The sequence below is a fragment of the Pezoporus flaviventris genome, unplaced genomic scaffold, assembly GCF_033815535.1.
Source record: "Pezoporus flaviventris isolate CSIRO_AGI_PZ_B2104156 unplaced genomic scaffold, CSIRO_AGI_Pfla_v1 ptg000013l, whole genome shotgun sequence".
Classification (NCBI taxonomy): domain Eukaryota; kingdom Metazoa; phylum Chordata; class Aves; order Psittaciformes; family Psittacidae; genus Pezoporus; species Pezoporus flaviventris.
Window position 1 is genome coordinate 498,070 of NW_026892561.1, and position 23,402 is coordinate 521,471.

The 23,402-nt window shown below is 40.0% G+C and overlaps 1 protein-coding gene across 19 annotated transcripts in view; it reads right to left on the reverse strand.

Moving 5' to 3' along the window:
- Positions 1 to 23,402, reverse strand: part of FGGY (FGGY carbohydrate kinase domain containing) — a 322,855-nt gene that overhangs the window by 57,245 nt on the left and 242,208 nt on the right. For all 19 annotated transcript variants that reach the window (XR_009743019.1, XM_061451142.1, XM_061451143.1 and 16 more), the window contains 2 exons: positions 16,566 to 16,694; positions 11,661 to 11,764 (listed from right to left, as the gene is read on the reverse strand). Coding sequence is in view for 18 of the 19 variants with exons in the window: in XM_061451142.1 (XP_061307126.1) it covers positions 11,661 to 11,764; positions 16,566 to 16,694 (233 nt within the window). In the remaining variant the exon portion in view is untranslated. The remainder of the gene's footprint in view (positions 1 to 11,660; positions 11,765 to 16,565; positions 16,695 to 23,402) is intronic.

Here is a 23,402-nt window from a genome sequence, read left to right on the forward strand (position 1 = left end):
AACTTGGAACAAAGCCTGGGACAACTTGAGAGCTTCAGCTCTGGAAGAAGAAGTTAAACAACAATGAATCCATAGGTAATCATTCCAGGCTCATTCAATGTCCACCATTTCCATCTGTCTATATCAGAGATGCAAGAACTTCAAATGTCTTATCAGAGACCCTGATTGCATGCTCAGATTTGAAGCAAAACCTTTAGATGAATTTTGACTCAAATGTTCACATACATTTACTTCTGCCTTTTATCAGTATCCATTAAGCATATTTTATGTTTCAGCTTGGGAAAGTATACACCAGGAACACAGTAGCATATCACTCTTTTCTTTGTGTTTACAAAGGTCAAGATTTCTTACATAAATTGGCAAAAAAAGACCCTTAATCTGTTAAATTGTTTTCAGGATCCAAAACAGCAACAAAAAAAAACAGCCCACATTTGTGATGGATTCACAAGCTCTTTACTAAGCACTTAAGCACTAGCAGTTCTGCATTGATTTATTTTGTTGTTTTATTTAGTGAAATGTCTGGATCCAGATATACAGATAAACTTTATTCTTTTGCTCATATTTACTGTGTCGCCTTCCTTGAAATGGGAACTACAAGTGCTTTGATAAATGGACTGAAAGGTTGTCTGGTTACACCATAGCTTCTACTTGTGTCCTCTGTTGAAATGCCATTATGTACCCTTCTAAAGCAATGCTGCTCCATGACTCACAGCAGTTACTTCTGTGCCTCTCATAACAATAGCTCACTGGGGATATAGGGCCTCAAATGAGTTAGAACAATTTATACCACCCATTTATTTTTACTTCTCTTCCGATGATAGATACTCACTGTCACAAAGTGCCAGTTTATGTATAAATCTTCCAGCAGAGACAACTAACTGCAGGCCATTTTAAATATGCACTTTATAACACTACAGTTTGCTGCTATGGTAAATTACATTCCTGAAAGCTTATCACAATATGAACTAATTCTTCTCCATGTTTAAAGATAGAATCAAAAAGTCAAACCAAAGATCCATAAAGCTCGCAAGCCTCTTGTTAACAGTGGCCAGTAACAGATGGCTTAGGGAAGAGCCTAGAAAGAGGTTAAACATACAATAATTCTTCCCCAGAATGCCGCCCCAGCCTCCAGTGAGTTGAGGTGAACGATGACTTCTAGATAAGTGTCAGACTTGTACAAGAGCACTGGAGTTTTTTAAGCATCTTAAAATGACTCCTTTAGCCCTTCAACTTCAGTTCTGGTTTCTAAACAGACATGCCTCTGACACCACCTGCAGCATTGTCTTATTTTAGAGACTAGGGATGCCTTATCCCTACCTGAAAGGTTAGGAACTGTGCACATGGAACACAAATACTGGTGGATGCTGCACCTCACTCACCAGATACAAAAACAACTCCATCTCCAAATGATACTTAAGAAAAACCAGCACAGGAACAGAGGGGCTCCATAAGAGGTTTCTAGCACTGATCTTTTCCCAAAGAGCTGATGTCAGAAATGTGAATTATAGGAAGATAAACGTTGTCCTGCCTCATACCCTTTCCTGGAGTCTGTATCATAAGATCTTTGTCTTCTCTTGAAAACTATTTCCATAGTTGTCTCTAATACACATGCTGAGTGGTCCAAGTCTTGATAACCCCAACTCAGTCAACTCATTCTATCAGACATTGATAGTCCTGAAGAACTTGAAGCTTAGTAGCTGATGTGACAGGAATTCAAGGCAAGGGTGAGAAACAAATCTCAAATGTGGCATTTAAACAGAAAGCTCGAGGGTTTTTTTCATGCAGGTATTATTCCTAACCTTATTATTTATGGGGGAGAATTACTCTTCGAAACCTGCAGTTTTAATGCAATTAATGGAAAGTATCAAGGAAAACCAAAATCTTTCCAAATGCCGTCTGGTGTATTTATCTACACTGGATGTCCTTCCCATGTACCTTATGGCCTTTCTTATTTATTTAATGTATTATACAGTTCATTTTAGAGTTTTCTTTTTTCACCTTTAGGTAAGCATTCCTTCTATACCAGTGAAGCCCACTACCAACTATAATGTCACACTTACAGGGAAAATGAATCTTCTTCTGCAATAGCCCTGAGTTACTGGGAGCAGATTTACATTATATGGGATATGCTATCACACACTATTTTAAATGTATTTTTAAACACTTGAATAACGAAATGGGCAAATCCTGAGAACCTTACTTGGTGTTTATTCAGCCCTTACTTACTGAGACAAACTCCCAAGGACAGAGTAAACACTGAGAGAGGACCTCAGGCCTTCACCCAGAGTTATAAACAATGAACTCAGCATAAACTGTGATTCCCAGCTGACAGTGGGAGAAAAGCAGCAGCGAATGCTTCTCGTCATTTTCCTCCGGAATGGTTATATGAGAAGAGATTTACTTCCTCCCTAATAAAACTTGCCCCCTCTAGGATTCTCCCACCCACTGCTGGAGCAGGAAGCTTAAATAAAAAACTACTGATTCATGAGGGGGTGAATAAAATTGGAAATGGAAAAAAAAAGCCTACTGCTGAAGTACTGATGAAAACACAGTTCCCTCTGACTGGGGGAACTGGGGCAGTTAAGAAAAATAAAAGGATACTTAAAAATACTGTTGCATCTATACCACCTTGGTGGACCAGAGTCCTTAATCCCCAGCACTTGTTATCACACCTTTCATTGGAGAGATCTCTGTCTGCACAGCTTCAGTTTCATGCTCATATTGCACGTAAGTAAACTAAGTTCCTACAGGAAACCAGCAACACTGAACAAAACCTGGGATTTTGACCCCAAATTCCACATTACTCATTGTAAATACGGCTAATTCAAAATTCTTTAAACAGAAAACTATGAAGTTGCTTTTCATACAACTGTTGTATCCCCTTGAAAACTCTGTTTACTTGTTTCAGGACCCAGAAACAACCTAACTCATGACCAAAGTTATCCCTTATCATATATCATTTCATTTGTATTTTAGTTATTCTTTTACAGCTCAGTTTAGTTCTTGTAAGAAAATAAGAATCAATAAAGAAGTCATTCTTATTCACCATGAGATTTAAACACACAGAATAAGCAGGCTGTTTAATAAATGCTTGACTACTCACAAAACCAAGATAAACAAGAGGTCCAGAAAGGCCATTCTTTACACACAAATACGTTTGTGACATGAGAGAATCCCCCATCCAGCTCTCCTCAGAATAGAACACTCCAGGAATTCACTTGGGTTTGCTCAAGACTGTGGGCTTCAGGCTACTACATTCTTCTGGGTCTAGAGAGGAGCAGTCAGAAGCAGTTAGATTGCAGCACTGACGAGAGTGTTGTACCTGTCAAATCTGATATCATCACTTTGAAGAATACAGAAAAGGAAAGACAAAAGTCTTCTGTACAATGAAGGGCCACTGAGCCTGATGGACTTTTGTGAGCAATAACAAGAATAATGATAGATAATGAATCAATATTAACATTCTTTATCTTGTCCCTTACAATGGAGTGATGCTGTGCTATCTGAACATCAAGGAAAGAAGTCAAATTCAGCATTTTTCATTTATCATTTCAGCTACAGAATCCAAAATACAACCTGCTTCCTACAACAGAAGAAACAAAACCCTCCAAACCCTATTCAAAGCAATAACTGTTATAGTTAGGAAATAAAGGTGCAAGGTGCTAGCTTCTAGAGCTAGATCTACTACCAGGTAGCCTTCGGTGGCACACTGCTTGAAGTAGAGAGGCTCAGATTATGCAGCCTGGTATTTCCAGCAGCCAGACCAGATAAATCTAACTAGTGGCAACATTAGGACATAAGAAGCTCTGTCTCTGTTACTCCCTCTTTCTAAGGCAAAATGTGGGGAAGGCGTAAGGAACAGGACAGGAGCCCTATTAGCAGTCAGACCTGGAAGAGGCCCAACATAAGCCTTTACATCTATTGTGCTTACATCAGAAAGAACAGAAAATCTAAGGAAGGAAGAAAACAGATCTCTGGTTTACACATTGTTTATCATACAGTGCAATATGCTATTGTCTGCAGTGTGTAATTCTGTCTTTTCAGAGCGTGGAAGAACTTCACAACATAAAAGGCAAAATTTCCAGCTCATATGTCATCCACTCCCAAAGCACTGGATAGGAGCAGTTTGTAAAAGTAAAGACATAACAATTAAAACCCTATTAAACTATGCAGCGCCTCAGACTCCCACCCAACAGAACTAGAATAACAGTTCCTATGAGAACCCATTCATTCCCCAAGACCACCAAAGAGAAGACAGAGCAGAAAGGGTTTGTGTTATAAATCCAACACCCTAATACACAACTTTGTGTCACACAGGGTAGCTGACAGTTAACCCCAGTATGGAAAGCACCAGGACTGTTGGAATTCTCATAGCAAGTGTTTTCACTGATGTCAGTGAGATGTCTCTAGAACATCTGCCTTCAGACAGTCTCCAAGCAGGATATTTTTCAGAACATTCACTCTGCCCTCATCTATTCTTTGAGTCGCTGAACCCAAATGATCTGTTCACAAAGGGGAAGGAAATATTACTAAGCGTTATCCAGTTTAGATACAACAGCGATTGCACTGCTTTCAGCTACATTCCCCGGAACAGGCTGATTATCAGCAAAGCAATGGGGTGCAAAACCTGAACATCTCCGACAGGCACACACTAAACAGGAATGTCCCATTCTCCCAGTCACCGAGGCATACACCTGAGCTTTGAATTATGTCAGGCCAGGAACAAAGGAATCTTGCTCATAACAAAACCTTTTAATAACTCATTTACTGCGCAAGCCTCCCTTTCATCTCTGCCAAGCTTTAGGAAAGGCTGGGAGGCAAGCAGAAATAAACATTATACAGACTCACCACTGCTGGCTCTAAAGTAAACTCTCTGACTTCCTATTTACATTGCAAGATCTTAAGCTTTGTGGTTTACTAGTTCTGCAAGTAAGTGCTTTGGGTTTTGGAGGCTGCCTGCACATGATCCCCCACCACTACTAAAGTCTTCCTAGTTTTTATTAATATAATAAGGAGGTCAGAAAAGCAACATTTTTTTATATACCCTGCTAGCAGAAATATTTTACTTCTTGCCTTTTAAAAACAAAACAAAGCATGGAAAGCATAGAGTGTCAAATTAATGCCAGCAAAGGGGATGGTACAGTTTTGTTTGTTTCTTTTTCAAACCAAACGATGCTAGAACATTGAACGAGTCAGTCTCATTAAGAAAGGGTGTGGAGGACTTCTTTGAGGGACAAGTAGAAGGCAGCAGTTTTATGGATATATAACTCTTCTAAGGCCACAGGCTGAAAAGGCACCTAAATAGGCTCTGTGACCTTTTCCTGAGAAGGCTGAATCTGTGTACACTGAGGACAGGCAACCTGCAACAACAGTCATGAAGTCAATGTGGTTTTCATTTCATGCAGCCCTCCCTGAATGTAAAACATCTTCATTAGCTGGGAAGTCAGCACCGTGACTGCTGCCAAATGCATTATATATAAGCCAGCAGAACTGAACTGAATGAGGACAGAGCAAGGGAGAGAGGTTCCTAATTTATTTCTCCCGTTTGAAAGACACCAGCTCTGTGACTCGTGCAGAACTGGCCTTAAGAGAAGAATATTAAGAAAGCAAGAGGACTTATCACTTTCATAAAGCTCATACAGGTCATTTCAAAAACTCATCTAGGCTGCCCTAGCTTTAACAGGTTTGCTTTTGGTTTCTTCCCCCTCCTCCCCTTCTTGCTCGCCTGACCCTCCCAAGCCCAGCCCCTTTCCCCTGGTCAGGAGAAGGACAAATTGCTGCCTTTGCTAAACCCTGGGTCACAGCCAGTTGGCACTGGGATGCACTGCCCTGGGCTTCTAGCCCTGTCCCCTCGGAGACTGCACGTTTCATGTCAGGGCTGCATGTGCGGCAGCAAGTGAAGAGTGCGAGGCTGGAGTGCTGCACGCAGCCATCCGACTCACTCCAAAACACACTGCTTAGTGCCATCCCACTAGATTAAATATAGCTGGCAAAGCAAGTACCAGCCTATTTTGTCCCTGCGAGCTTTCCCCTCATCACAGATGATTTTAAGCAGCTGAGAAGTCCCTGTGCAGTAATTACTCAGAAGGCTGCTGCTTTAACAACGTGGCATGTTCTGAAGAGGAGACTCTCGTATCAGAGCCAAAATATACTGAATCCACTTGCTGGTCTGGCTCCCACCGAGATTACAGAGATCAGGCTATGAGAACACTTTGAGCCAGCATGTCTCTGCAGTCTCCACTCCAGGATGTACTGCAAAGGACACGTACTGTGCATGCTTTTGGGGGTGGAAACGTGCTTTACACTCTATTTGTGTGAACAAAGCTGGCAGCTTGGGCGGATATTGTGGAGCAAAGAAGCTCTATTGTGTTTGCCAGTCATCACGAGAATCAAATGAACAAATTTAGAATAAGCAAATTGGGCTGAAGTTCTTTAGCAGAAAACAGGCAAAGACTAGGCAGGCTTGATAAAAGAGAGCATAGGATATTCTTCCTGAAATAATCCATAGTAAACACTGGGACAGCAAAATTATCAGCTTATTTTGCTGTTCATGTAGTTGCTTAAGCTCTGTCTTCTAGATCACGTAGTAAATCTGAAGGAAAAATAGAAGATAAACTACTTGTGCCTCTCCAATTAAAAAAATTCCTAAATTACAAGCTTCAAACCACATACACATCATCACCCAGGGAAAAAGGAATTGTGCGCCAAGCCAGGTGAGGCAGTTCACAATGACAGGAGTCACAGAAGTAACAAAACAGATGCAAAAGAGAATCTCCACCTAAACCTGAAAAGATTCCTTGACAATCCCCTCAAAAATTAAGTTTGGAATAGAGAGCTGATAAAGAAGAAGGAATGACTGAAGAAGAACACAGACACATCCCTAAACGTGCATAGGAGGGAACACAAACCCTGTATATTTGGGACTCAAAATGCCACCAAATTCAGACCCCCTCTGCCTCAGTAAGCTGAAATCAGGCCAGGCAGTGTTCCCATTAGAAGCTGCTCTGGCTACTTCCTTCAGCTGTGAATCCAAAAAGGTGTTAGAGCAAGAATGACAAATATTTAGATAACAGAACAACTGTTCTGGGACAAGTGCAAAGCACAACACTTATCTCTGAGTGAGCCTAATTCACAACAAAAGAGGCAGAAATGAGAGTTTATATGTGTTTTATCAACGAGGCTAATTTATGTGGATCTCTCCTACCTTATTCAATGTGCATAACTCTGCCCTCTGCCACTCTGCCCTCCTAGTGACTCCATAACCCTCAGCACCCTCACTGTTCCCATTACAGATCTATCATTTATGTCACCATTTTAATTCTGCAAATTCCTTCCATAATCTCTGGCTACCAAAAACCAGTCCCTGTCTGGTCCCAGTTTGTTCAGTGTCAGGTAAGTTTCCTCTGACCTGTAGATTCTTTTACTTTGAGGAAAAAAGGATGTTTTATTTTGTGAATTTGGTGCCCACAAGAGGAGTGCTATGCTGGTATCAGGTAGGGGAAACTGCAATATTTCCCATACTATAAGATTTCCCATATACTAAGATCTCCCATGTTCTATAGAACAGAATCATAGAATCACAGAATGGTTTGGGTTGGAAGGGACCTGGAAAACTCATCCAGTTCCAACCCACTGTCACCTTCCACTAGACCAAGTTGCTCCAAGCCCCATCCAACCTAACACTGCCAGGGATGAGGCAGCCACAGCTCCTCAGGGCACGCTGTCCCAGCGCCTCAGCACCCTCATTGTAAAACATCTTCCTTATATATATATTTATAAGCTAGTCTGTATCTACCCTCTTTCAGTTTAAAACCAGAAAGCAGCAGCAGTACTGCTAGATCACTTGCTCCAAAGAACACTAGGAAATGTCTGTGTCCAACTCCCCTGCCACACTGCTTCCTCATATTACTTTTTTGTTGATTGCTAACTGGCACCCAAGAGTAAACTCAGTTCTTGGTGGTTTTATACATCTGCAAAAGGGCAAGCATGCTTGTGTTCAGGACTGGGACAAAATAAGGCAGATATCTACCTACATCTCCTAAATCACATAAAGGTTTCAGGAGAAAAGAAAGGATTTTTGAAACCTTTTAAATATCCCATAAACCCCATAAGATATTGACAGGAAGTCGGGCTTTTAGTGAAACCAATTACCTTATTCCCAGAAGTTAGAGCACGTCTGTTAGACCCATGCAAACTACTAGCTAGGAACAACATGCAAGCTCTTATTTCAATGCTTCAAACCTGCTGCTATTTTACTGTGAAAAACTGCTCACACATTTTGTGTAGTCTCCATGGCTACACAAGGAAAGTCTCCTAAAAGTTCCAGAACTGAATGTGGGTGCTGGAGCTTAGAGGCCCTGTCTGCAAAGCATAGTGACATGCAGCAGCCCACTCAGGAAAGTCAGCCACTGAGTATCCATCACTTGAAAGGAATACCTATGCTGCAGAGAGAGATCAAACCTGCAGCCAATGAATCCCAGCCCTAAACTGAGAGACAACCCTTGACACGTAAAAGGACAGGTTATTTGCCACAGCAAATGCAGATTCTGCTGATGACTCTTCTAGGGCAAAGGAGGCAGCAGAGAATCATGTAAAATGAATAACTGTCCAAAAATATTCAGAAAACCATCTTTTCTTTCCTTTTTGCTCATGGATAATGGATGAGCCCTGAGGTGGCAGTGACTTTCTGCAACAACCAGCTCAGACCTGGACTTGGATCAGTAACCTAATTACAGTCTGCTTCTTGCTTCTTTCATGAGCTATTCAAGTACCTCAACAGAAACACAAAATGCTTTGTGTGTGTCTGATTACCCCAAACTGCCAGTGGTTAATTCCAAAAGCGTATCCTCACTTAAAAATGGTAGTTCTACCACAAATTAAACTATTATAGCCATGAGTAAAATTAGGTCCCACATTAGTACTTTCTAAAGTATCAAAGACATGATTAGCAAAGTCTTTTGTTCAAGATCTCTAGAGTCCTTGAGGTAATGAAAAACTGGGTCATGGTGCAGTTTCTCTTCAAGTAAATGCTGTGTTCAAGCAATACCTGCTCCTGTGACTCATGAAGTATTTGGTGTAGAGAATGGAAATACTGTACCAACACATATACACCAGCAGTAGTACCCCTGCCCTCTCCAGAACAGGAGGGGGAGGAGGGAAAGCAAGGCATAGCAGATGATTTTGAACAGTTTCCTGTTACGAGCCCTTGAAAGAAATCCAACCATACTTTCACCCTGCTTTCTGTTTTCTGAATTTCTCCTGACAGTTGGCTCTTTCGTTTGCCAGAACCACAACAAAGGACGGCCTTGAGTTTCCACACAGGCCATTTTCTCCCTCTCTCGTCTCTGATCATCTCACAAAGGTATTATTGTTGCTGGCTCACTGGGGCTCAGTGCACCTGAGGCAGATCAAAGGCACTTTTTAATGCCCGCCTGACCACACAGGTCTCTCTCCCACTGCATTAAATTAAACTCGATGATTAATCTCTGTAGCCCTGAGGGTCCCTTGGTGCACAGGGAGAGAGAAAATATATATTTCTATCAAAACACAAGTATAATATACTTTCATTTTATAGCCCTAATTAAAAAAAGGAACAGCTAATTTCAGCCAAATGCAGCTGCATAGAGGTCTCATTAAAACATAAATACAACTGCTCTGTGTGCTCGACATTTACTTTATGCAGTCTATGCAGGTAATAGATAAAAGAACAGTAAAGCAAAGTCCTTTCACAGATTAAATCCAGAGAAGTTTAGAATTTGCTTATTGTCTGCTGCCTAGAGATTGTTATACTTCTCTGCAGATGAGAGAAGCAAAGCAGCTAAGGAAATGGTTATAAAATGCTGAGTAGTTACATTTAAATACAGATCTAGTTAAATCTAGCCTAAAACTGCACAAGCATCTATACCAAAGCTTGCTTAAAGTGACTAGGAGCCTTAAAAGGTTCTGCCTTGTCTATGGTGTGCAGTCTGTGTATGTGTATTTGGGGTTGGTTTAATGACAACCGAACACTGATTAACATCAACATGGACTTTGTTGGGTCACTTTTGTTACATTAGCAGGTTTAATGGGGCCACATCTCTCATGGTTATAGAGCACGCATGCAAAAAGTGCTGTGAAAGTGTTTATACTGATAAGTTATGCTCTAGTTTGGGAAGCAAAACAAAGTATAGTTGTGACCTGGGTCTACGCTGGAACTTACCAATATACATGTATTAAAAATGAACAAATAACCACACACATCTCCTCCTCCAGGGCTAGTTATACTAAAGGAGTAAGTTAGAGCCAGCTGGCCCATTTCCAGCTGCTCAACACTGCCCTTACCTTTGGGGGAAACTGCGAGCTCCTCAGCTCATTTCAGGCAAGTGTTATGTGTCTATTACCTAACTCAGTTTAAGAATTTAAACTAACTCAAGTAAATGAAATAGGTTAGGAAGGGTTCACACAGAGAGGGCAGAAACCTCCATCAAAAAACCTGGAAATAATAAAAGTAGTGGCAGGCTCGAAGGGGGACTTCTTCCCCCAGAGCTGGTATGTGCAGGGTGCCCTACCTGCCCTGTGGTAGACCAAGAGGTACCAATGTAATTTTTCAGAGACAGAATAAGCTAAGAGCGTGGAGTCTGAGGTTTGAAACTCTTGTTTAGGAAGGAATTCAAATACACTCCAGTTAAGCTTTTTTTTTTTTTTCCAATGCTTTGCTTCACAACAGTGGGATTATTCACATCTTTAAATTCAATCATATGCTAAAATGCTTTGTTGAACTACAGTCTGTGTGACAAGATCACCATTTATTCATGCTCAAAATCACCACATTTTCATGCTGTACTACAAAGACAACTTAACTTACTGTTAAGCCTGACATTTTATTATCAGCTTCCTTTATTTTTCTGCACTGGAGCTCTCTCCATGAAGCATGTTAGTCCTCTCTAACACCTCCAGTACTCCCATTGCCATTTGCTAATTTTGGAAAAATGCAAGCTATAATCAGTCTAAATTTGAGACCAAAATGAGTTTTAAACAAAAAACGCAGCAGAAAAGGGTACTTATCTAAAGGGAATGCTTTTAGACTCATACATTTTAAAAAGGTATAAATTTCAAAAGCAGACACTAAATTTGAATTGCAATCTCAGGAAAAGCTTTTGTATTAATTTACCGAGAAAAATTAGCAAAGTGAAAATGGCTTTTTGGGCTTTTTCTTTCTTTTTAGTCATGATACGTATCATAATTCTATACATCACGGCAACTTTCAGAGGTAGAAGGATTTACACTGATTAAGTGAAGAGGTGGGGGAGAAGGGCTGTGACTGAAGACATGCACTCCTTCTCCAAAGACACTATTCTGTAGCACACTGGTGACAGGCTTGTGACAGATAACTCAGGCTCAGAGTCTTTGGCTCAGATTTCAGGCTGCTCTTTAAGCCACTCCAGCATGGTGGTTTTTACTTTCCATGTCATTTTTCAGTATTGATTTCTACTACTATTAAAGTTCTTGCTTAATAGCAAATGCATGGTAATATATAATTAATATCCAAAGGTAAAGATAGAGTTACCAGAAAAAAAAAAATCAAGGAAAAGGATAAGGGTGAGAAGGACAAAGGTCATTTTTCCCTTCGAAAACATTAGCTAGCATATTCCGCACAAATTAGGGCTATGCATACAACCTACCCCCATGTGGCATGAGGATGTTCCACAGATCATAGCAACTCGGGATGTAATTGGCTGGTTCTCACATGGCAGGTTATGTCCTTTCACATCTGCTCCAATTACTCCTATTAAAATAAAATTTGAAATCTATTTAAGAGAAGAGCAAGCCAACCCTCACAAAACAGCTTTTTCCACACACAAGTAACTGCCGCGTATCTCACACCACTGCTACAAATCAACAGCACCTACTTAGTCAAGAAGCAAAGTTATTTTATGAATTCAGATTGAAATGTATTTTTATTTCAGATACAAGATGATTCCTCTGATGCTCATGTTTATCACCATAATTTTTGAATGTTATTTTGACTACAATCTAATTGTTATTCTCTTTGGTAGTACACTAGCTTGCAGAATAAAAGGCAGTTTTGAAAGGCAGTTTGGTAGGCTGCAGCTATCTTTATTTGTTCACAGTTTATAACGCATATACTGCATGATGTGTTATGTCAGGAGATGAGGGCTAAGTTGGCAGGAGACTGGAAGGCTGCCAGTTTTGTTGTCTTGACTGCTGCTGCTGTTGTATCCCTGTCAGACAGAACCATCTAAAGGAAGATTACTCCTTCCCTTAGAGACCTGTGCTTGGCTCTGAGGAGCTTCTGCGTGCAGGACAGGACAGGACAGAGAACAAACTCAGCAAGCACTCAGCCTGCAGCAGAAGCACATACCCAGGAGATGCCAGAGAGGAGCCAGGAGCTTGCTTACAGAATGGGGCAAACCTACAGCCAGGCTTCAGTACGCATCACAGCCTGCTTAACTCGCTTAAGGGCAGGCTGAAGTGGAAATCCTGCCCTCTCTTTCTCCTCTGCTAGGCTGCATTCTTGCATCACGTTGTGCTGCACCCAGCAAAATCCAGCAGCCCAACAAGTAATATTCTGTTGTTTGTCTTTTGTTTCTCTTGAGTATTACTTTTCAACTGTCAAACTGGTCACCAGACTGCACATTGCATCTGCAACGAGAAATCTGGCGACCAGTTTGCCAGTCCTCCTAAAAACATCTTCCTCCTCACTGTAGTAGAAATGAAAGCATTTGCCGGACATCACAAAAGATGCCAAGTGTTACTGCTGGTTAGTATGCTACATTTCATGAACACTTTCTTGCTTAAGTCACCACTGCAAGATTCTGCTATCAAATTGGTCTGCTGGGGCTTGTCTTACATGATTGCCATGGTTATTATGGCAATTCCATCATGGTTGGAAGTTAACTAAATAATCAGAAAATTAAAGGCTAAAGCTTTACGGTCTTCAAAAATCTGTCCTTTGTCCTAGCTGGCTTGTAACTACGTACTAGCACAGCTGTCATAGAGTTTATTTGTAAGGAAAGCTAAAAGTATGCCTTCTACCTCTAATGCTTTAATTTTTGCTGCTCAGAGACATGCATGCGTTCATATTAAGAATTTTGGACAGGGCTGTTTAAAAGCAATTTTCTGTACTAGGCAACACTATTACAATTTCTTAAAGGAGTTAAAAATAATGTTCACACTTCAGAGGGAACAAATCTATTCAACTGAATTGGCAGCATATGTTGCAAATGTAGTCTCATAAACAATACAGAACTGAAGAGCTTCATGTTTAGATATTTTTTAATCAGTAAGAAAACATGCATTCTGCAAAATAGGCATGCAGGGCCTTTTTGAGATCAGTGGCTTTACTAGGATTTACAGTTGAGTTGCTGGGGTCTTCCTACTTGAGATTAATTAAATTGAGGCATTAAATAAGTCTGGAACATTCCCATAACAATGAAAGCTTATATAACACCAGTGCTGTTATAAGTCACTTCCACCTTTAACTTAGTTGGCATTTTTCATACTCTGAGGCAGACTTAAAAATATCCTGAAGATTCTCAAGAGAGACTGAGAACAAGAAGTGTGTATAGCAGACAAAGTGTAGGAGAGATTGTAGGAAAGCATGTGATGCTTAGCATGTGTCCTTTTGGATCTCTTCCACAAAGTATTTTAGATACTGTGCAATAAATCTACTTCTGCTGAAACAATGCTGATGTCTTTTTAAAAGGTGCAATGTAAACATGATTTTTATGAGGCCAGTCCCAAATGACTGCCCTTCCATACTTGCATTTGTATCTGTAGGCTCTTATAAATCGGTACAGTAGGTCAAAATGTGAGACACAACTACCCAGCTTTTCCATAATAGGTGTCAGATGGACTGATTCAGGAGTCATAGATGACCTCCACAGACATGCATATTAAGTAATTATTTACCTTAATTTACTCAAAACTTTGAAACCTTCATAAACTTAAGTAACCTGTCCAGCAAAAACACACTTTCTATCCAGCCAAAAGCAGATCTGAACAGTGCATTAAAAGTTATTAACAATGAAAACAAGACATCCATCATGTCATTTGGTTTAGCCTTCAGGATAAGAGAGAGCCCTTGTCATTACTCTGCCATTACAGACTATTTTTAAACGACCAGCAGAATGTGTTCCAGAATAAGAATAATGACACCCACTGGATGCTGTTGTCCCACAGACTAATCTAATGCTCACTAATAAGCAAGTCATATCCTTCAAGCAAATTGTAACCCTCAATATTTCACTACAGTTCACAGAAGAGCAAGCACTAAAACATACATCAGCACCTTTTCAAACAAAAGTTTTACAAGAGTTACGTATTTCCAATATTTTCACATTTTAATTCATTCTTTCAAATATCTCTTCTCTGCTTTCTTCTGTGCCCCTTTTATCATTATTAAAAGATTAATATGCTTTAGTGCATTGCCATTCTTAACATCTTTGAATCAGAACAGTATCACTTCTATGACGTGTTCTTCTGCGTTTCTACTTTTCCTTCAGGATTTTCAGCTCTGTATTCTGCACAATGTAGGTTAAAGTAGACTTTAGAAAGGTTGAGGTTTTTGTTATTAACAGCTATGGATGAAGAAGAGCTATTCTGTATCTGAGATGTAGCCACACTATTCCTTTTCTATACGTACATTTGCACTCTTGGGCTCTCCTGTTCCTGCTGTCCCTTTTGCTATCCGATTCTTTTCCTTCTTACTGTGCTTTCTGCTAGTTTCCCCACCTATTTATTTCACCTCCTGGATTCAAGAAGGATCTTCCTCTTTTCCCAGACTCAAGTTATCATGTGATTAGCACGCAGATCCTCCTGTTGGGTTACTGACATCCTTATGCAATAACATCTCTCCCTCTCTAACAACCACCACCTATACATTTTATTTTCCTCCTGGCAATGATTTCAGTAGGCTGCTGGTGTTTGTAGTGCCATCTGGGAAAACATATTCTGATAATCAGGACTAGCATAAGCAGACTGTCTATCCACTGAAATCTTACTCTGATGGATGCCAGTAGCTATATACTTCCAATGTTAGAGTTTCTTCATATAAGTAAGTCAATAGCAAATGAACAGACAGTTGCTCCTTCCTCTTCTTTAAATTCAATTCAGATTTCAGCACATGAAATTTACTGGGCACGCTTTCTGTGCTCTGAATCCAGTACTCACATAATGATTCCAATTAAACAAGGACCCTCCACTGCCATTTTCATGTGCTCTGTGACAATCCTGTTTTTCAGTAAGTTCATTATTTCAGCTTATTATTACATCCTTTTCAAGAACACAAAACTGCCAGGGCAGACAGTTTTAAACACATTTTTATGCAATTAGCATGCTAATTCACACAAACAGATTTTTAGGTAAGTCACAATAGCAGGGACACAACACATCTACAACTATGGCGCTAAAACTCAATGGTATTTTTGCAGCTGGATCTATAATCTAATCCTTCTGAGGTAATAAGAAAAGCAATCTACATGACGACTTAACCTCAGCAAAAACAGTTATCAAAAGCAATGTAAATGGATTTCAACATTCTGTATGTTCCAGGCCACAATTTCTAGAAGAATAAATGAAATTTAAACCACAAGAAAATACTTGAAGCACAACTGGTACTTCAGCAGTCAATCATATTCATTTAGATCTAGAGAAAAATCCTCTGATGAGCAATAGATTTCCACTGAACAGCACTATTTCAGTAACACTGAAACTTTCTGAGGTAAGACTTTTTTCTGAACTATCAAACTAAACCCACCTCAATTTCCTGCTGAAAAAGCTACATTAAATCCCTTTTTATTGACTTTATTTAGATAAGGCCAAAAAACATAGTAAGAAAATGAAGCCATGGAGCCTCACCTGATACATTTCAACACAGCTGAAACCTGGAACACCAGAATATAGCGCTGGAAAAGGAGAAAACCTAAGCAACAAGCCTCCCACTACAATTAAGGATAAAAGTTGCAGAAGGGGAATGCTGTACAGAGGCCAGTTTCCCCTCTAGTCTGGTTTGTAAGTTTAGATACACATCACTGACATATTCAAACCCTCTAGATCAAAAGCAGTGTTTTTTTGCTATGTATCTCCCATTGTGCTAGCAAAAACATATATAGAAAAAGCCTATATTGCATTTAGACAAAGTACAAATTACTTCTAAAACTAAGAAGGAAGAGTAACCATGAACAAGACTTCTCCCCTAGAATGTTATGGGTTTTATTTTAATTCCCTATCCCAAAGTTTTGAGCAACAGAAGATGCAAACTCTCAGCATGTTTACATGCCAAAACACTCGTGTATCAGTTCAGGAATTCAAAGTGGAAATAGCACAAGTTATCAAACAACATGGAAATCCAGCTGAAAAGAAATAAAGAGTGACAGCCCCTCTCTATAAATAGATATTCAATATTAGCAGTTATTGTGATGGATTTGGGTTTTTAGCTATGCTATTTCATAGGAATCGCATCAGAGCAAATTGTTGGATACAGAACAGTCTGTGAGAAAAATGGTTTTCTGAAATGAGTTCAAGACATTCCTGTTTCCAAGAATAGTAAATATGTGACTGAGTACCTAGTCCTCCGGCATGGGCATCAATGAGAGATGCTCCTACTGCAATCCCTTCAGGGAGACCGAGATCTTTTGCAGCTTCTGGCGTTAGACCTTTTCCAACAGACTCTCCAGGAGACAAGACGTGGTTTCCTGGGCAGACACAAGAAAAACCAAACACCTGTCAATTGACTAAACAGAAAAACAAGTGTGTATGTTATTACAAGAACTCCCTTCCTCTCCCTCAAGTCAGTGTGATGCATATAAACCAAAACAGTGCACCAAAGAACTCTATCTGATTAAGAAGTATCTTTCATTATCTGTGTATTAAACACAACCATGCTAGCTCAGGCTGTCCCACAGCAATTTAAAAGTTCAAAAGTATTCAGTGTCCTATCTAGCCACAAAGATTTCACCGCAAGCAATTAAATTCTGCTTGGCATCTTTCCAAGAGATATGAAATACTTATGCAGAAATCCCACATTCCTGTGGGAGCTCTGACTAGATGCCTGCAGCCATTCTCTGGGCATGTGAATGAGATTCAGCTCAGAGATTCATGCTCGCAACTGAATCTGCACCTGTTGCATCAGGCAAGGGCCATCTTTTTTTTCCATTTCTGTCCTTTTCAGCAGTTTCTACTAGGAGTAAGGTGTCTATAGTTACAGAAACTCTAAAGGAGAAACTGCTTTAAGCAGTAAATTCCTCCTATTGCAGCTGCATTTCCTCACAGATTTAAATAATCTCTTCTGAACCTTCACTGGCCTTAGGAAGTATCGAGAACGTTATGGTCACTATGACCACAAGCAGAGCAACCCTCAGCCCTCAGTCCTTTCACCTAGCGGGAAGTCCCACCTGCATTTGGCTCTGCTACCATAGCATCATAGACTCCTAGAATGGTTTGGGTTGGAAGAGACCTTAAAGCTCATCCAGTTCCAACCCCTGCCACAGGCAGGGACACCTTCCACTAGAGCAGGTTGCTCCAAGCCCCATCCAACCTGGCCTTGAACACTGCCAGGGATGAGACATTATGTACCATAAATAAATAATTTTTAACATAAATAAATTTAAATACCATAAATACATTAATTTTAAACATAAATACATTTAAATACCACAAGTATTTATATACCACAATAAATGTAATAAATACAATATTATATATTATTATATATATTTAGTAATACCAGAAATAAATTTAAAATCAAAAATAAACTTATCATAAACATATGTGCCACTAAGTTTTGTCTTGCGAAAAGAGAGTTTTTCACTAATTAAATCAGCGTGATAGAGATTGCTCAGAGCTTAGAAGAACAAATCTAGATTCATTAGACTTTCAGAATTTAAGGACACCCCCTCAACAGCCTCCTCTCCGACTGCTGAGTACAACCATAGACTGACAGCTCCTGGAACCGCACACACTTCCCTGTTTCTGGAAGGATTTGGTGGGTGAGAGACAGGGAAAGGCACCACACACCTCCCCATCAATACCATGGCTTTTAGCACGTGTCTGCAGCATTTAATAAGTTCACCAAGTCTTCTGGGCAGAGATGACAAAACTCCTTTTGAAAATAAAACAAGCTTTTATTCACAGTTAATTCTACTGAGCATGGTACATCTAAAGCACATTCTGATGTGTAGGGAAGTAAAACATCCTCCAAACCAAAGATTAATTAAGAAAAAGAGCATATTGTATCAGGAATACACTAATGCCTGTGAGTTTAATCTTCTAGAAATAGTTATACTACCTTACTGTTAAGAGGAAAAGAAGGTTATGATGTTAATTTCACAGATGGAAAATGGGTCTTCAATTGTACGTATCACTTAGGTCTTTGTGCTATAAATGATGTTGGCTCCTCACTCCAAGGAAGGTGCCCACTTCCTGAATGTTGCTGTGTATGGAGCACTTTTGCACAACTTCTTGGTGTTCTAAACTATCTAAAGCCACTCTGCCACCTCTGAAATGCCAGGCTGGATCTCATACTGGAGATTTAAAACAAGTACGGATAGCCAAAACTTTTGCACTTGACCTTGGGTTTATATTCTCATACTGGAGGCAGTAACCAAACCTCACCATTTAGATTATACAGAAGGAAGTATCTCCTCACAGGAAAAAAGATGCCTATATTTTATTAATTCTTAACGTAAAGTCAGAACATTGTGTTAGCTTTCTCAAAATGTGTATCTTTTGCACCTCCAGTAAGTCAAGAGCAGGATGTGTCTCTTTAACAGAACGTTTGTGTTACTTTTCTGGCTTTTTAAGACCTTGGAGAATAATACCAGTAAAACAAAGCTGTCTGGTTCTGACATTCAAAGACCCTGCAGGTAGAAGGTTCAAAAGAGTTCATGCAGTTAAAACCACATCTTTTTCTTCAGAATCAGTCACCTGACCTGAAAGTATACTGCTATGTTGTATATACAGCGTGAGATGAAATTCATCTGAAATAAAACCTCTTTCCAGGCACTCAGTTCCATGGTTGGTTTGTTTATATCAGTCAGACTGGTCAAACATTTTAGTGTGTAATTATTATGTGGTTAAACTCCATTTCAGAGATCAGGGCTACTATTAGACAAAATCTTTTCATACCAGCTTCTTGATTACTGTATTGCTAGTTAAGGAGCATTAAGGGAGCAATTTCAGAGATAAAGATAATCCTCTCTTCTAAAGCAGCAGTAGAAAATGACCCTATAGATTACTTTGATGCTAGTTATGTATCAGAATGACCAGCAGCATTGCTATTCCCCATGGGCATAAAGCGTGTGAGAACGTGCAGAGATGGGTTTCTTGTGATGCAGCATAATTATCTTGCATTTAAAAATATTGAATTCACAATAGAGTGTGCCCCATCTGATTTAGGAGTCAAAGTGAACCCGAACAATTATTCCTTGACTGAAAGCACTTTCTGGGAATCTGGGAAGTGGCAGCAGACAGCATTCACCCATGAGATGGGTGAAGGAGAGTCTCCCAGGTCACCCAACAGACAGGGAGTGCAGAAGAGGAGCCAGCAAGTGAGGGCAGCTAGGAGAGGATACTGACTCTGCCCCTCTACTCCATCCTCCCAGCTTTAGAAGTCAGTGGAAGCTCTCCTACAGCCATATGATATGTTCATGAGGAGCTCTGTTAAAGGGAAGAAGCAGACTCTGCATGGACACTCTCTGTCATCATGTTAGTGCTCAAGGCCAGGTTGAAGGCAGTGTTGGGTGTCATGGTTCAGTGTGTGGTGTCCCTGCCTATGGCAGGGGGGTTGGAACTTGATGATCTTAATGTCCTTTCCAACCCTAATTCTATGATTATATGAGTCTAGAAGTTGCCTTCCCACCCACATAAGTGTGAGTCAGTAGGTGTGGAATGGGTAGAGCCTTGACTGAACTACATGAGTAGAGACCCGGAAAGGGAATTGCAATTCTCATGGTTTACTCTTCACTGAAAAACTATAAATTCAGTGAAGCATCAGTATGCTCAGAATCTGTAGATATAAAACTATGAAATGATAAAAGAAAAAACACCAAAGGGGAACCACAATTAAAGAGTAAAGCATTTGTACTCCAGTATAAACCAGAGAGAATGAATGGATTCTTACTTGAGCACAAAACAGTGCCTTTAGAAGTCAAGGGACAGCTGCTATAAAAATAAAGGTATTCTACAGCTCCACACCAGCACTTCAATGGCAGGTGCTGCCACCCCTAAATCCTACCTGTCAGAGGAAAGAAGCTGTCAGACAGGAGGAAGGGAAATGAGAGCTGCCTGCACACAGAGGCGGGCAGTGAGTATTACAGAAGGCTGCATAAAAGAGGCAGTGAAAGGACCGAGTCTTCTCAGGGCTCCTGCCAAAGTAAATGTATCGAGTCTTTTGTTTACAGTAGTCTCCTGCGCAAGTCATTTACCTTTGCTATAATGACTTCCAAAATTAGACCTAACCAAACAAACCCATAATGGCTGAAGCTGGAGAACTTTCTGTTTCACATTCATACAGCTGTTTCACTAATGCACTGCCTTAATCCCCAACCTTTTCATTCTGTGCGAGACAGACTATTTCTAGCTATTTTTTCCCCTATAAAGCAGTGAGTTTACAAAAGGAAAAAGCTGTCTGAATCTCTTCCTCCTCTTTCATCCTTCTTCGAAGACTAATGTCAGAATGCGCTATTATCAGGCTTTGTTTACAGAATTTGTGGTACCAAGGACCCTCTACCTTTTTGAGGCAGTTTCCACAGCAACCAGCTGTTTACCAGACGCAACACACAAGGCAGACAATACATCTTCAGTCAACTTTGGTTGATCAAAATTCACTGTACTGGCTTACTAATATTTAACAGAACTAGGTACTTTAGGACACAGACCTTTAAAACCAACAAAGCGAGCGCAGCAGGGGGCCCAGCTGACTCAGCTATGATACACTCACTGAGAACAGCTTCTCATCTCTCATGCAGAACGTGGCTGCATTTCACATGCACTCACATTTGCCTGTGTAAGTGCATAAAAGGAAGAAAAGCAAAAGGATGTGTTCCTTATCCTCACTAACTTGACACAAGCAAACTTGAACTTGGATATACCAAACCTTTCCTGAAATCCCAGCAACACCAGAAAGAAGCCCTACTGTCCTGTCTCCATTTTACAGCCTCCCCCAGACTGGACCACCTAAATGCTTTTTAATTTAAAAGACAATGCACAAAACATGTATCCTGTTAAATAAAAGATATATAATGTGCACTGAAGAAGTTATCTAGTTAAAGGAAATGGTGGTAAATAAACACCAAACGAAACAGGACCTTAGTAAAAAGAAGCACTGCCCATCCAAAGGAATCTCAAACAGCAGTGGGAGGGATTTCCCCCTCAATGCTTTGACCATTACTTACAAAACTCGTAGACAATCTCTAATTTTTTGTATTTTATAACAATCCCCACAATGACAAAATTCTGGGATACATAAGGAATATGAATAAATAATATTACAAATCTTCTGACACATCATTCCAACCCTATCTCATAGACAGTACATAGCCAAATACCACTCTCACATTTAACTGAGATATATATGGCTGACTGTTCTACAATTGTAGCCCAGCTGATCAGCAAGAATAGCACTAAGATCAGAAGAAAGCAGGATAACAATACAGAATATAACATTATAATATTATTTTTCTCTTAGGACTGAATGCATGGTGCTTAAAGGGTGTTAAAAACAGCCAGATTTGGGGAGGGTTTAACCTGGAAATACCCTCCATACAATTTCCTGGTTGGCAGTTAAAAATGTCAGGGTTTTCATTCAGGAAACCCCAGACAAATTGTGATATTATAGGCCAGTTTATTTAAAAGTGAGAAAAACAGTTGGTTAAACAAAATCACTTTGGCTTTCTTCAGTTCAAAATCCATCTCTGTCTATGAGAGCTACCACAATAGCTTGAGGCAAATCTAATTTGGGTCCTTTCCATCCCACTCTCCCATGCAGCTTATGCCTTTGGCTGAACTACATCTCAACTACCTAACATATAATTACTGAAGGCAGACATATTAGGTTGCTAAATACTGGAAAAAGCAAGCAACCTATGTGCAGGCAGATCCTGATTCATTAAGCTGGAAAGTAAATTGGTCTGCAGACCATAGGTGCCTACTTCAACAAAGACTACCGCCTTCTTGTCCAAATGAAAGGGAGCTACTTCATGTATAAATGATAAGCTTTGCTGGTTAAAGGTCAAAAGAAAAAGAAAGAAAGCATTCTGCATCATTGGATCATTAGGCATGTACACTGATGGGCAGGACTGAGTTTTCGTTACTAGATTTCAGTGAGGCAGTGCAGAATGAACATCTCTTGTAATGCATGGTTCACGACTCACTACGCTGACCTGCATGTGGGTATGCAATACATGCATTTAGGTGTCTTACTAAGTCACTAAATGTGATGTATTTGCACCCAGACTCAGCTACTTTATCTCACATATTTTCTTGCAAGCAGTAAATTCAATAGGTTGATAATTTAGATTTCTGGCACTTCACAGTATTCCTAACAGTCTCTCTAAATACAAAGATTATCAATGTAATGACATGACTATTGCTATACTTCGAGTTGCAAGTAATCAGACTTTGGTTTGGTACAGCACATCACTAAATTGAACAGGCAATTTAGCTTGTGTTAATTACAGGTTATTACTTAATAGAATGGTTTTTATTACTGGATTTTTTTTTAATAATTCACATGATAGCAACTCCTCTTTGAAGAAATAATTATCCCTTTTCAAAACTGAAATAACAGACCAAAAATAACCTGATAAGTTACTGAAAGGATGCTTTTGAATCTTTCAGCTAAGCTTCTGATAACCTGCACAAGCTTATTCCCCACCACATCCACACAGTACCCAGCTCCAATGCCCATACAGAGGAGATACTGATGCATTATAAATGGGTCAGAAATGAGTCAGGAAAGCAATTGCAAGGACTGAGAAGTGTGACAGTTCACATAACAGATCTGGGGGAAAAACCTCAAGCAGCTCAGTGTTTTCCTTTAATGTAGGAAACTTCAGTCTGTGCAGGTCAGGCATGTCACTGCAGTCTGCCAGACAGGAGAAGGAAGTTAAAGTTCAGGTGAAAAATAAACTGCATTCTTTAATTAATTCATTAATTTTAAGAAATGACAGCAACCAACAATCAAAAGCTTGAAGTCTGAAGTGGACTCTCCATGACAGGAAACCATAAAATCAAGACTGGGTCTAAGATACACATCAACCTATTCAAGCATTAATTTTAGGGAGTCCAACAGCCTCTGACTTAGAGGAAGTTGGCAAAACGTTTGACATAGTCGTTTGGGTTTGCGAACCCTGACTCATACAGCAGACACCATCGGTTTGAAAGCTATCTCAGTGTGAGGCTCA